This window comes from Trachinotus anak, unplaced genomic scaffold (assembly GCF_046630095.1).
Source record: "Trachinotus anak isolate AG129_WGS33_773 ecotype Australia unplaced genomic scaffold, CSIRO_AGI_Tana_v1 ptg000012l, whole genome shotgun sequence".
In the NCBI taxonomy this organism is placed as follows: Eukaryota; Metazoa; Chordata; class Actinopteri; order Carangiformes; family Carangidae; genus Trachinotus; species Trachinotus anak.
This window is the reverse complement of record NW_027273863.1, coordinates 671,664-685,512: the sequence shown is the minus strand read 5'-3', so window position 1 is coordinate 685,512 and position 13,849 is coordinate 671,664. Positions and strand designations below refer to the sequence as shown.

At 44.6% G+C, this 13,849-nt stretch overlaps 1 protein-coding gene across 4 annotated transcripts in view; it reads left to right on the top strand.

Moving 5' to 3' along the window:
• Positions 1-13,849, top strand: part of chd7 (chromodomain helicase DNA binding protein 7) — a 71,613-nt gene that overhangs the window by 13,912 nt on the left and 43,852 nt on the right. For all 4 annotated transcript variants that reach the window (XM_071490268.1, XM_071490267.1, XM_071490266.1 and 1 more), the window contains exons 2-4: positions 4,395-6,005; positions 6,996-7,324; positions 12,855-13,327. In XM_071490268.1, the coding sequence (XP_071346369.1) occupies positions 4,511-6,005; positions 6,996-7,324; positions 12,855-13,327 (2,297 nt within the window). In that variant the 5' untranslated portion in view covers positions 4,395-4,510. The remainder of the gene's footprint in view (positions 1-4,394; positions 6,006-6,995; positions 7,325-12,854; positions 13,328-13,849) is intronic.

Below are 13,849 nucleotides of genomic sequence, written 5' to 3'. Positions count from 1 at the left end.
GTATATCTAACGGTGATGAGCTGTGGATTAAGCAAAGCTTTGATGCAAAGAATTTGGGTTGATGATTTTTATTAATTTAGTTGATCAAGTTTCTTGAGGAATCATTTAAGCCCTACACTCCATAATGACAAAGTGAAAACAGACTTAGATAATTTTACAAATTAAAAGACTCAATATCACATTGACATAAGTATTCAGACCCTTGAAATTTAGACTCGGCGTCTCCCATGTCTCTCAGGGAGAAGGGCCATGGTGGTCACTCTGGCTGAGCTCCACAGATCCTGTGTGGAGATGGGAGATGCACCTATGACTTTGATTTCCAGCTGCACGAGCTGTCCAAGTTTAACAGGCCGGAATGACAACTTTGACCATTTCATTTGCTTTTGACACAAAAGGGCACCTTGGAGCCATAGTAATTAGTGATTAAATTAATTAAATGGCTCAAGTACCTGTCTTTGACTCTTCATGACTTACTTTCGTGCTTATAAACACGGATACTGATATATCTGTAATTAGCTTAAATCAGTTGATAATATACGTTGTATCTGTCGGCTACTTCTCTGGGTATGCAGAACAAAGTAATAATTTCATTAAATTGTTGACTGAACAAATTAATCATCAATCAATTAAATATTGCTGTACGTGAGTATGGATGTAATGCTGGCTTTTTAGTTATAAGCAGCTACTGTGGAAAATACATTGATGTCAGTCTGCTTGACTTAAATACTGTATTAGCAACTGAGCCATCAGAACACAGAGGAAATTACATGGTACAACATATAGTAGCACTGTTTAAGCAGATATCTGTGCCTGAGTGCTACTGATGAAGTGTTAATTAACTGTGCTTGTCTTGCCTGTCCTTGCCTGTTGCTGAATGTAATATAGTAAAAAGTGGAGTATCACCTGTCCCAGTAGTTCAGAGAATCATGGAGGAATGGGCTTGTAAACTGCTATTTACACAACAACAATGGATGCTCCCTGCAGATGGCCAACAGCCCCAAGGGCCTGACAGAATTAGAAATTAGACATTGAACATTAGGTAGTCTGGCAATACACTAAACCAACTCATAAATCTAATCAAGGAACATTGGGGCTACTAGAGACTAGAACTGGAAGAAAATGGTTTGTTCTTGGTTATTGTTAATGTATAATTACTTGAAATATATTCAGGAATTATACCCTGCACAGTTCTTGCTTAATAGATCGAAGAATATCAGTTTAACTTGCTTTTTTTTTGCTTTCCAAAAGCCTGACTGTATATCAGCTGATATAACCTAATAAAGCCAATTTAAAAAAAAAAAAAAAAACAAAAAAAAACAAAACAAACAACAATAGATAGGTTCTTAAGTTATCTTATCATTGTCACTGTAGTGTAATTTGTCGATCAGAGATTACGGTATCTCTGAACGCAGCTCAGCTGTCCACTGCAGAGCAGAATGAATTGGCTGGGTGGTGTTGGATGGAGCCTGTTGACGAACTTGATAAAACACTTAAGACAGTTCTAACAAGTAAATGAATAATCGTTCTGTAGTTTTCTCCCATGTGAGTACGGCAAATGTCCGTGATAGAGTGGATGGATCACCGTTGGACCATTGGTCAGCAGAACACCACGTGACTGAGTTATGAAGTTACACCATTACTAGGTGGCAGTTCACATCAGTGCAGTGTCACCAACTCAGCAAACTTGTTTCACAAAGGCAGGTAGCGATTAATCTAACATCTTTTTGGACATACCTTAGCTATTTTCCTGTAAAGGCAGTTGCTTGTACTCCCCCATGAGGGAGAGGCAAGATGTCTGCTCTGTTCAGCGAGTGGCAGAGCAGCATGTTGTTACCAGGATGGAGGCTGTGAGTTTTGAGAGAGACAAAATAAGTAAGAGATTCTGGTGCTTATAACTTTGTATCTTATCATTTTTCAAGTAAAAACTGTCAAAATCACAGCACCATCTTTGTCTTTAAGTGTTTGGTAATTTTTGTCAGATGACTTTGTGCTTTTAGGATTTTAACTTGGCAATGGCTTGACAATGACTGCTGGTTAACATGTGGTCTTAATGGGATGCATTTCAGTGACGATTTCAGACCTGTTCTTGTCTGACAATGGAAACAGAAAACTTTAAAAATGGCTTTATTGTGAATTCAGCTCTATATAAATACTACACATCTGAGTAGGAGAGAAGCAAACAGATAAAGGGCTGAAACTGACTAGGCTTAGTTTCCACAACAGTTTTCAACTATGTCCTCATTTTTGCACGCTAACCATCCACTGTGCAGCCATATACTAGGTTTTGACATAGTCCTGTTTGTCTTGTTTCTGTAGTAGTGTTTACACTGTGACTCTACCAGTGCAGCATCATTTAAGATGGCAAATTTTTAAACAGCCACACAGATGATGGCTGGAAAGTGCTTTCCTGTAACTTGCAACATATAGATAGAAGTAACAGAACTGGTAAATGGAACAGCTGGATAAATGACATGTTATTGTGAATATCAAAAGTCCATTTAACCCAAAAACCATTGTGTAATTTGTTTTAGTCTGTTGATAGGAACCCTTGTTTACCTGGCAATTACTATCAACAACAACAGTAATAATACATTGTGTATCACACTCCTTTTTATATATTACGTTGTATTTTTGTTGCAGTTTCAAGTTTACTAGCAGTAAAACAAGTTGTGGAAGGCTGAACACATCGGTTTCATCCCAAAGAGAAAACATCAGCCTTGTGACAGGAAGCAGCAGTGTTTATGTGAAATATGCCATAACTTTAACAAACACTAGCACAAACAATACTGCTCCACTGTCATTCAGGATCTGCCATTTCTTTCTTCTATAGCCGGTTGTTTTCTGTTGTTCCAAAAGGGTTCATTTGACTGTAAATCCTGACAGCTCTGTGATAGACTACTGAGCTGTCCAGGATGTACCCTACCTCTCGCCGAATGAATCATGGGATATGCCTGAGCAGGCTGTACAGTCAAACACAGCTGTTAGCCTGCTGCTAACACTTAAGGTTTTTGCTGTCTGCTACAGTAACAACATTATTAACCTTATTTGAGTGGGAGAATTAAGTAATTGATGCGGCGCAATTTAATTATTTAGTTGTGCACAATATTTATTACAAAGGAAAAATGAATAATTCATGCACACTGTTTCATTTGAGTATGTAATCAAACATTTTGCCCTGATACCTGCTGGTCTCTGTAATGAACCAATAAGTGAGGAGGAGTGTGGAGAAGGAAAGAAATGAGGTGAAGAGGGGGAGGGGAAATCCGTAGCATTAGAAGTTGAATTGGGTGTTTTGTGCAGTGCATTGAAGCAACAAGCAAACCTCCCCCATCTCCTCCCCGTCTCAGTCTCCAATATGGCCTACACCTACTTGTTCATGCATGCTTAGATCCACCTACAGTACCTTCACCCTCTCATTCACATAGACGGGGGTGTTGGGTAGGCCACCCTGTCCCTCAGATGTTGATTATATTTACACATCTCTACAGTCCTCAGTTTTTCAGATTTTTACACACAAATACTTTAAGACAGCTAAAGGCTTGTTGTATGCGTGTTTATTTTCCTTTCATACCCAGGGAGATCAACAGACATGCACAGGTCCTTGTTTTCATACATCTGCCAGGACTGACTGACTGGCTAGTCAGCCAGTTAAATGGCTTGCTAACCTAGTTGCGAACTACTGACTGGTGAATAGAAAACCTCCCTGGTCTGTTGGCTGGCTGATTGCTGGCTGACTGGATGGCAGCTGCTGCTGTTCAAACAGAGTTGCATCTGCTGGGCCCTTTGTTCTAACACACACACATTCAATGACTTCAAGTGTGTGTTGAAAAAGAAAGAAGCTCTTTTGTTCGGTTGTAAAATGGAGGTGGGGGAGGGTTTGGAGGGAGTGCTAATATGAAGTGTGTGTGTTTTGGGGTGTCTGAATGAGGAGTTTTTTTTCCAATTGGGCCATGTTTTTTTCTGGGTTGGTTACAACTGATTAACCTGCTAAACATGGAAGTTAATCTGTTGCTGAAATGTTCAAACAAATGAGTTTGCATGATATACCATCTAAAGGAGGACAAGCCCTTTAGGGAAACTATAAACTTGAGCTGAACAGTATTGTGATTTTTTTTTTTTTTAATTCCTATTTATTGTCTAAAATTTATCTGGTGTGAGACTAAGCATAATCAAAAACAATCCAAACAATGAGATCAAATTATGCAGTTGCTTGTGGTTGGTGGTGTTAAAATCTTCCCATGGTTTTTAGCCAGTTGATTGGAGTAAGTTTGCTCCAGAAAAAGTGAACAGCTTTGGTTAAAACTGGTGACATAAAGTAAGATATTTCATAACCAATGGATTTGAAATTACGAAACTTTTAGAAATAATTCTGTATCTTTCCTCCCTCTCTCCAGGAACTAATGCGGACCATGGAGTAACAAGCTTCAAATAAGCAGCTAGGTGATTAGCTCCTCACTGCACAACACACCATCCATCTAGTCCCCTCCATCTGAGGGCCCCCCACCCAGCCATGGCGGACCCAGGGATGTTGAGTTTATTTGGGGACGATGCAGGGTTGTTCTCAGATGGATTAGATGGTTTAGGAGGCTGCTTTCCTCAGCAGCCTGCCCCTGGCCAGTCCAACCCTCTAGCCCAGCAGAATAACCCCTCTCTGAACCATGAGCACCAGGGAAACAGAGGTTACCACCAGGGGATGATCCATGGCGCTGGGAGTGGCCCAGGACAGCCTAAATTGGGGCAAATGTACGACCACAGCCCCTACACAGGCTACGAGCAGTCTGGCACCCCTGGTGGACGAATGATGGCCCAGAATGGCCCCACCCAGGGGCCACCAAATGTGAATCCAGCCATGAATGGCATGGCGTCCCACTACCATAATAACCCAGCTAACTCAAGCAACCCCTGCCATGGGTACCCAGGTGATGCTGGAGGAGGAGGAGGAGGAGGAGGAGGAGGAGGCGGCGGTGGTGGTGGAGGAATTTGGGGCCAGCAGCAGCAGAGCAGATCAGCTTATCAGCAGCCTCCGCCACAACCAGGGGGCGGCCCTAATCAGATTGGAGGCTACCAGATGTCACAAGGCAACTATGGTGGGATGCAAGGCCCACCTACACCTAATGCAGCTCGCATGAACCAACACTACGCTCCACAGAGCATGGCACCCCCTCCTGCTCAGGACCCATCTCACTACTTGGGACATGTTGGAATGGGCGGGGCCCAGATGAGACAGCCCCAGCCACAACCCCAGGGCTATCCCAACATGGGTCACACACCCCGATACCCACACTCCCCATCCCGACAACCCCCACACACCCACCAGCACCAACAGGGCATGGGGGGGTTTGGAGGGGGCCAGTACCCTGGCTATCAGGCCCAATATGGAGCCATTGGACCTGGGATGGGCCAGAGTGCTAATACTAACATCAGTACTAACACCACCCAGGCCATGGGACCAGGGCAGCTTGGCCAGAGGTTTAACCAGGGATCAGGCCCAGCAGCTGGGCAGCAGGGGCAGCGTTATCCCCTTGCACCACCACACCAACCCCAGCCCCTTCAAACCCATTCTACCCCTATGCAGCAGCAGGCAGGACAGCAGGGCCAGCCTATGCACCCCCTAAACCACACCCAGCACACCCAGAATGTGCCCCAGTCTCAAAACCAACCCCAGTCCCACCTTGCCCCCCCAACTCAGGGATCTTACCCCTCCCCCTCATCCATGTCCCCCATGCGGGTTTTGGGAACCCCAACCCCTCCTCCCCAGCAGGTCAGACCCCCTAGTGCTGGACTAGCTGGGCCCCCAGAGGTTGCAGGGTACACAGCCCTGCAGTCTCCACCCAATGCTATGCCCCATCCACAGAGAACTCCCCAAACTCCTTTATCTGGCCCACACCCACAACACCAGCAGCCCCACAACATGCCCTCCAATGCAGGGCAGATGTATCCCGGCATGGGGCCACAGCGTGGTCCACAAATGGGTCCAAATAGGCCTCAGCTCCAGCAACAGCAAGGTAAGCACCAGTCAGTTGTCCCATGTTGCATTTTAACTATGTTACTTTACTGGTACTAATTCAAACATTTTATTTACTTTAGAGAAGACGCAACCTCACTACAAACATTTATAAGTTGGGTATACTGAAAAATGATGAAAGATAGATAGAATTGCTCTTTTCATACCCTGCATGTAGTGTGTGGGGAAAAACAACCGAGTTTCATTACTTTGAATTAGACAGATGGTTGTGAACTAACACACAAAATGTTTCTTCTGTTGTGATTTTCTTTACACTAATTCTGCTATGTCTTCATAGAAGTGGAAATTAGGAGTGCACTTGGCAACATTACACATATTTGAAGAAGAAAATGTTTATCTTGTATGTCCCCTCCTCATTAAATACACACAGTCTCTAAACATATACATATTGCCACATGAGAGTTGGACGATGCAGCAACCCTAGAACTGTTCGAGGGGATTTTCCACAGGAGCACAGACGATGCACACTCTAAATGTTGTTGCAGCAGTCCTGTGGTTGCTAGCCCACAACTGGAATACAGTTTGACTCGGGATCAATCAGAAACCCTTTAGTTACTTGTACCTCTAATAAATCTCATAGGTACACAGATGAATTGATTGCAGTAATTCAGAAACATTCACATCCAACTTGATACTTGATCATATACCTGATATCGGCCACTATAGATTTGCTCTCACACTTGACTGATAAATGGATGAAGGTTTAAATAGATCTAAAGTTTCTATTATTTTATTTGATTTCTTTTCTGAATTCAGTCTTGCTTTAAGTGTTGCTCACACTTTTTGATGCTTGTATAAAAAAAAACATCTTCTTTTTACTGTATTTTACAAATGCTTTTGGTGACTGAAACACAAAAAAGAAAATAGAAGTATTGGCTTAATCTCAGTGGAGATGAAGCACAGTTACTGCTGTTATACATTAATACAGTCAGTAGTGATATTGTGTTCCTCTCTGTGTCTCTTCTCCCAGGACCTCATGAAGCCCCAGTTAGTCAGGGGGGAGACCAGCGTCTGCTCCAGGCACAGCAGCAGGCCTCTCGCAGTGGGCAGCCCCTGCAGTCTTCTCCCATGGGTTTCCAGTGTCCACCTGTCAGTCAGCACGGAGCTCCGGCTGCAAACCAGGGCTTAGCGCCGCCCACCCAGAACGCTCAGACACAGCAGACACACCTGCCCACCCACCACCTGCAGAGCACACCCCCTCAATCCAACCAGGGATCCAACCCATGGGCACCTACGCCACCCGCTTCCCACCCACTCTCCTCACCCCCTCTTACTCCACAGAAAGTGCCTCACATACAGGTGAGTCTCCTTAAAAAACAAATGCTTTGATGTGGTAGCAACACTGTGTGTGACAGAGATCAAAACTATGTGCATTTGTTTTTATGTGTGGGTGTATTTCATCTGAATGTTTATTTTTCATGTGGGTGGGGGAATGTGTGTGTTTAGAGTGTAAGGGAAGTGTGCAGTGTGTGCATAAAAGTGTGTGTACATGACATTTGAAAACACAGCGGTGTATTGGGCCCTGGTTCATTGGGGTTTTGTGTGTGTGTTCATATCAGTGTTTTTTCGCCTTTTGTGTCTTCTGCTGTTGGCCTTGTGTGGTTGTGGTTGTGTTTCCGTGTGTGTGCGGGGGGAATGGATTTTTGCAGCTGTTTGTTTCCTGTGAGCTGCATATCCTGAGACACGTGTGCAATACACATACACACATGTGTGCACACACAGAGGCGCCACCAACATAATCTCTCCTCCCTCTTGCTTCCACATCTCCCCCTCCTCTGCAGAGGAAACCTCCCTTCCTGTCTCTCCTTCTCCCCGTCTCCTCTCTTTCCGCTCTCTCTGCCTGTCTGTCTCTCTGTTCGTCTTATCCAATTCAGGGGTGTCATCTCTCCATTAATGTTGTGTAGCCGGATGTCCAGAGAGTCAGACAGTTGTGTAGCCGGATGTCCAGGAAGACAGTTTGGAAAAGAAGACAGTGAGAGGAAAAAAAAAAAGCTGGAGGGTGATTAAAAGATTGGGGGAGGGGAAAACACTAAGAGGAATGAAGTGGGAAAACAAGCAAAGATCTCAAGAGAGGGAGTCTAGGATCTCGAGCAAAGAAGACGAGGAGGAGGAGAAGGCTGGTGGGAAGAGGTTAGCAGTTCTCAATGGCAACTTCCATGTTTGTGTGTGTGAGCGTGCACCGTCACCACTGCCTGCGTCACGTGCCCTTGGCTTCCATTAGCTTGTTTTGCTACTCAAAGCCCCCTTTCTCCACTGACCCATTCACACACAATAGCAGCCCTGTGGCCCCACACACACACACACACAGTGAGAGAGAGAGATCTAGTCCCCTTTTTCTCTATCATTCTCGTCCACGCTGCTCCCTTCTGCTCACTGACTGTTCCCCCACCCCACCTCCTCATCTGCTTTGCAGCGATTCTTGGTTGACATTTCAGCCGTCACACTTAATTTATCCAGCACATCTGACCTAGATGCCAGGTTGACTGGTGACCCCTGGTCCTCGCCTGGGCACGTTGCATGCACCGCCCTGATTCTAGCTGCAGGCCCGGCAGCCCCTGTCAGTACCCACACATGCAGACACACATACACGTCGACATTGTGGCTTGGGATAGTGTGGTCTGGAATGGGATGGCAAATGTGCCTGGAGAAATAGGATAGCCTATCTAGAGTAGTACTCAGAGTGGTGTGTGTGTGTGTGTGTGTGTGTGTGTGTTGCACAGGAGGGAGTTCTCTCTTTGCCTCATGATGCACTTGTTAGAAAGAGCCACACACACCCCAAGCTGGCCAGTCAGTCATGATGACTGTATGTCTGGTACTCTAAGCTCCATCTGTTCACTAAGCATGGTTATTATACACGCACACACACACACACGCGCCTGCCTTCGTCAGCAGCTCAAGGTCACAACTCTGGCAGAGTGCTGTGCTGTGACCTTTATTCTACATCTCACACACACACACTGTGTTGCGTGCAGCGCTCTAGCTGACATATAACATGCCTGTCTTGCCCCTCCCCCGCTCATGCCCTCAGTGAGCCGCTGTACTATCATCTCACCAAGGATCTGCAGCTTCGAGGACTCGCTTATGACGTTTTCTGGTCTCCTCGTTTGTGTATATATCATCAGAGATCCATGTTGAGTGTTTCACATGAATATCCATACTCAACTCAATAGTGCAACTTGTTTTTTCCCCTTTCTGTTTTTGCACAGTTAAACCCAGGTGAGCTATCTGTTCATCAGATGGATAGAACTGTTGAGAAGCACATGTCATCAGTCCTGTCATGTCCACAGACACCTAATTGCACATAAGTGAAAATCACCAGTGGAGCACCACAGCAGATCAGTTTGGGTTCCATCCTTATCATGAAAGATGACACAGTTTTCCTGTGAGGACAGATAATACGAGAACAGTCACCTCACCAAGCTGGGTCTCAACCAGCTGATTCATCGTGTTTTAGTGATTGGGGGATTTTTTGGAAGAAATGCAACAGCTACTACTCTAGTGTCTGATGAGATGTTTCCCTCCTTACATGTGCTGAATGATTTAGACTTAGCTGGCAAAACATTGTGCTTTAACTTGTCTTTAATGAGCAAATATTTTTGTGTGTTAGAACAAAATACTGAAAAATTTAAACAAGTTAAAGCAAATAGAGAAATGGACGTGGACATGAAGACATAGCAGTAGTTATGAAATGTTTCTGTTCGGCGCTGATATGCTACAGTGGTGTTATTATGACCCTGTTCAGACCTGGTATCAACATGTGTCTTCAGAGATCCCATCACAAGTGTTCAGCTCCAAATATGTCGGTTCACTGTGTTCAATGCATCTCAACATGTGTCTTGAGTCACCACTTTTGATTAGACCTCAACTCCTGGCTTTATATGCAAATAAACAGGTATGTTCTGTTGTTTTTTGCCGAGAGAGAGAGAGAGAGAGAGAGAGATTCATTCATTAATTATGAGACTGTGTTGGGACTAATTAGACTGTGTCAGAGGACGTCAGTAGAGGAGGTGAGTCTTCAATGTGGCCCAGGATGCATTTGCACTCACATTGCTAAAAGAATGTGGCCACATGAAGCCCAGACCACCTCCGAATGTGGGCTGAGTGATCGGATCTCAAATCCGTCCTCAATGCGTCTTAGGCGCGTTCACACTTTCCCCAGAGATGGATGTTAATACCAGGTCTGAGCAGGGTCTGAATTGTACAACACTTACATGCAGATATGGAATTCCTTTCCTGTTTCTGTGACAAGACGAATGAAAACCAGAGGTGAAGCCAAAAGCAAACAGGACTGGTCTTGTTGGATTGGACTTCCTTATGGTAGATGAGTGTGTCTGACCACACCATGATCTACTGAATGGTGGGAAATGGTGAGTGGACGGATGGATGGTCAGAGGGAGGGGAGAAGCTGAACGAAGAGGATTTCCTTTCACTCTGTCATTGGGGAGTCTTAAGTGTTTTTGCCTGACAGATTTAACCCTTCATCTCGCTCTTCTTCCTGCTCTCCCTCCCTCCCCCCTCTACTTCCTCACCCTTCTTTACTCGCCCTCATCCTCGCACTCTGTCCTCCATCCCCCCTCTGTCCTGATGGAGATGAAACTCGACACCCTTCATCTCCTGAGTCGTATTAGCCATGCTGCCTTTCTGTTGCTGTGAGTTCTTGATGAATCTCTTTATTAAACCCAGGTATGGATGATGGTATTAACAGTTTACTGGTGTGGAAGTGGATGATGCTACAATATAGAGTGATGAATTTTACATCCCTGATGGAGAACTGCATTTAAACAAGTACATGTGCACACACCATCATGCTAGAGTCACCCTGCAAAACACCAAATCTGATGCAGACTTGAGAGAGAGTGTGTGTGTGTGTGTGTTTGTGATTGTGTAAACACTTTGTGTGACTCCATTGTCATTCGTGTGATTGATTATCTGGGAGGCTTGGCAGGAGGACAGATTTATCGCTGGGCAACGCATTCCCCTCATCTGTCTCCCTCTCTCCCTCTCTGGTTGTCTGTCTCTCTCCTCTAGCTACACCTCTACCCCCCAGCCTCCCGTGTGTCTAAATGGCTCATTTTAAGTGTGTGCTAGCAGGTGTTTGTGTGCAGTGGTTTGTGTGATGTGACCTTGCAGTTGGTGTGTGTGTGTGTGTGTGTGTGTGTGTGTGTGTGTGTGTGTGTGTGAGTGAGCGCACGCGCATTAACATTCTCCAGTGGAGGTGGACTTTAAGTTGGACTCTTACTCGTCCATGTGAACACAACCAGGGTGTGTGTGTGTGTGTGTGTGTGTGTGTGTGTGTGTGTACAGAGGGGAGCTGCTGCTGTAGCATTTTACTCTAAACTTGCTGATGCTCACATACACCTCATTGACACACTTACACACAGAGAAGTGCACATGCACAGACTCTCAAAGGCATAGTCTCTCTCACTTTCGTATGATACACACACATACTCCCTCGTTGTGCCTTTTTGAAGTATGGAGATAATTTATTCGTGTCATGATGCCTGATTTCCCATCTGCTACTGGGACCCTGAGCAGCTGGAGAGAGAGGAAGCAGGAGGGAGGGAGGGAGGGATAGAAGAGAGGGAAAGGGAGGAGAGGCAGCTGGAGAGGCTCCCAACAGCTGGTAACCAGTTTCCTGTCACAGAAAGCTTACTTGGGAGCAATGAGGAGGTGGAGGAAGAAGGAGAGAGGATTTAGTCTACAGGAGAGCAAGGGAGGAGGGAAAATGAGGTGTCAGCCGGTTTGTTTACGGAGGTTAGCCCTGCTGGAGGAGGAGGCAGTAGCAGGGAGGAAACCGTAGCAACAGGGAGTCCTGAGGGGAGGGAGGAGGTGGCAGCCATGTGCGCGAATAGATGGATGGATCCCCTCCTCCCCCTCTGCTCTAGTCCGCCATTACTGACAAATTCAACCTCCACCCTGCAGAAAGTGTAGCAGTATTGACTGACAGACCGGCACAACTGACCCAGTGCTGAAGTAAAACATAAGCAGACATGCTTCATGGAACAAGTGCTCAGGCTAATCCACATTTAATGTGATTTTAGTTTAGAGCTGAAACAGTCTGTTGATTTACTAATCAACAGACTGTTAAGATTAACCAGAGGTAATTTTGATTATTGATTAATTATAATATAATAATTATAATTCAAGTCATTTTTTAAGGAAAAATTGCAAAAATTCTGATTTGTGTTTTTGCAATTTCAATCTTTGTTAGCTTTCTCGGTCCTCTGCAAGGAGACTGAATATCTTTGGGTTTTGGACTCTTGGTCAGACAAAAAGATATTCCTGAGATGAGTGTAAACAATGAATTGAGTAATCAAAAAAAATCTTTCTATTTGGGTTTTTTGCTTTTGAAAGAAAAATCTCAGGCTGCGAATAATTATGTAATGTTTGATTGTATTTTCCATGTCATGTTTTTAATTTTTAAACTAGTCATTGTTTGATAACTCAAAAAATTGTGATTTGAACCTGTTAAATATGTTAACTTGACAATGGAAAAAAAACAACTGAACAAGTGACTGTTTGACAGTGACCTGATATATTTCATCATCAAATTCAATGGACTGAATTGTTTAAGAACTAGAAAAGAGGTATCTTGTCCTGCTTTCTCCAAAGCTTCTGGCCAACTCCATCCATGGCTGAACCTGCAGACTGTGATGTAGTTTCCAGTGTTTAACAAATCTTTTCAAAAGTTTCCTACTAAAGCCAAGTACTTAGTGTTGAAGTGGGTTATTTTAATTTTGGTATCTTGATATTTTTTCTATAAAATGTTTTTGATTCAAAGTTGCTTAGTAACTCAGATTGATGGATATATTTCTCCTGCTCTCCCCAGCATTCCCCCGCAGACCCGTCAGGCGATGCCTCAGTGAAAGTTCCTGAAAGGCCGACTGTTGGCGCTGGTGTGCCCAGCCAACCTATCAGCACAAAACAGCCCAGCGACCAGGAGACCAAGCCAAAAAAGAAGAAGAAGAAGAAAGCAAAAGTAGTGGATGGAGAGGAAGAAGAGGGAGGTAAGAAGGCAGCGAGAGAAGGAGGAGGAGCTGAAGAAGACGTAAAATCTGAATTTCCCAGATCAGGAAGTGATGCAGGTGAACAGATAACTGACACAGGAACTGTCGAGGGAAGTTCACCATCGGTGGAGGAGAAGAAAAAGCGGAAAAAGAAACCAAAGGAGAAGGCAGAGGGCAAGGAGCCCAAAGAGCCCAAGACCCCGAAGACGCCCAAAACAGGCAAGACCCCCAAAGAGCCGAAGGAGAAGAAAGCCAAGTGCTCCACAACCAAGGCCAAGACCCCCAAGAAAACTGGGTAGGAGCAACATTGCAGCCATTGTGTCTGTGTGTTTGGTTGTATGTGCTGACTGAAATACAAGTGTAGAAAGCCAACTCAACAAAAACCTAATCAGCTGGTGCTATTAGTTGTGAGTTTTGACACCATAAGTGCTTAGAAGTCTGAGAGACACATTTGGCCCCATTAACCACTAAGTGGAAGTGTCACATTTTCAGTTCCACATATACAGTACAGATATGATGATGGAAATAAGTCAAATGGGAGGTAGCCAGCTCAGATGGATACCAGGAGATGGAAAATGTACTGACTCTGTTACTTAGTGTTAGCTGTACATACATTTCTTTGGAAGTATTGCAGATGGCGAAATCTGTTTGGTACAGTAAAGAAATCTGTTGTGTGCATTTTGATGTCAGTTACTTTAAGCAGTTCTCTTTGACTGTCTATACATAAACCTGAGTTCGCAAACACTAACACACACTAGGTCCAGTACACATGTAGCCAACCAGGGGGAACCACAGAGTCACAACCTCTGAGCTGTGA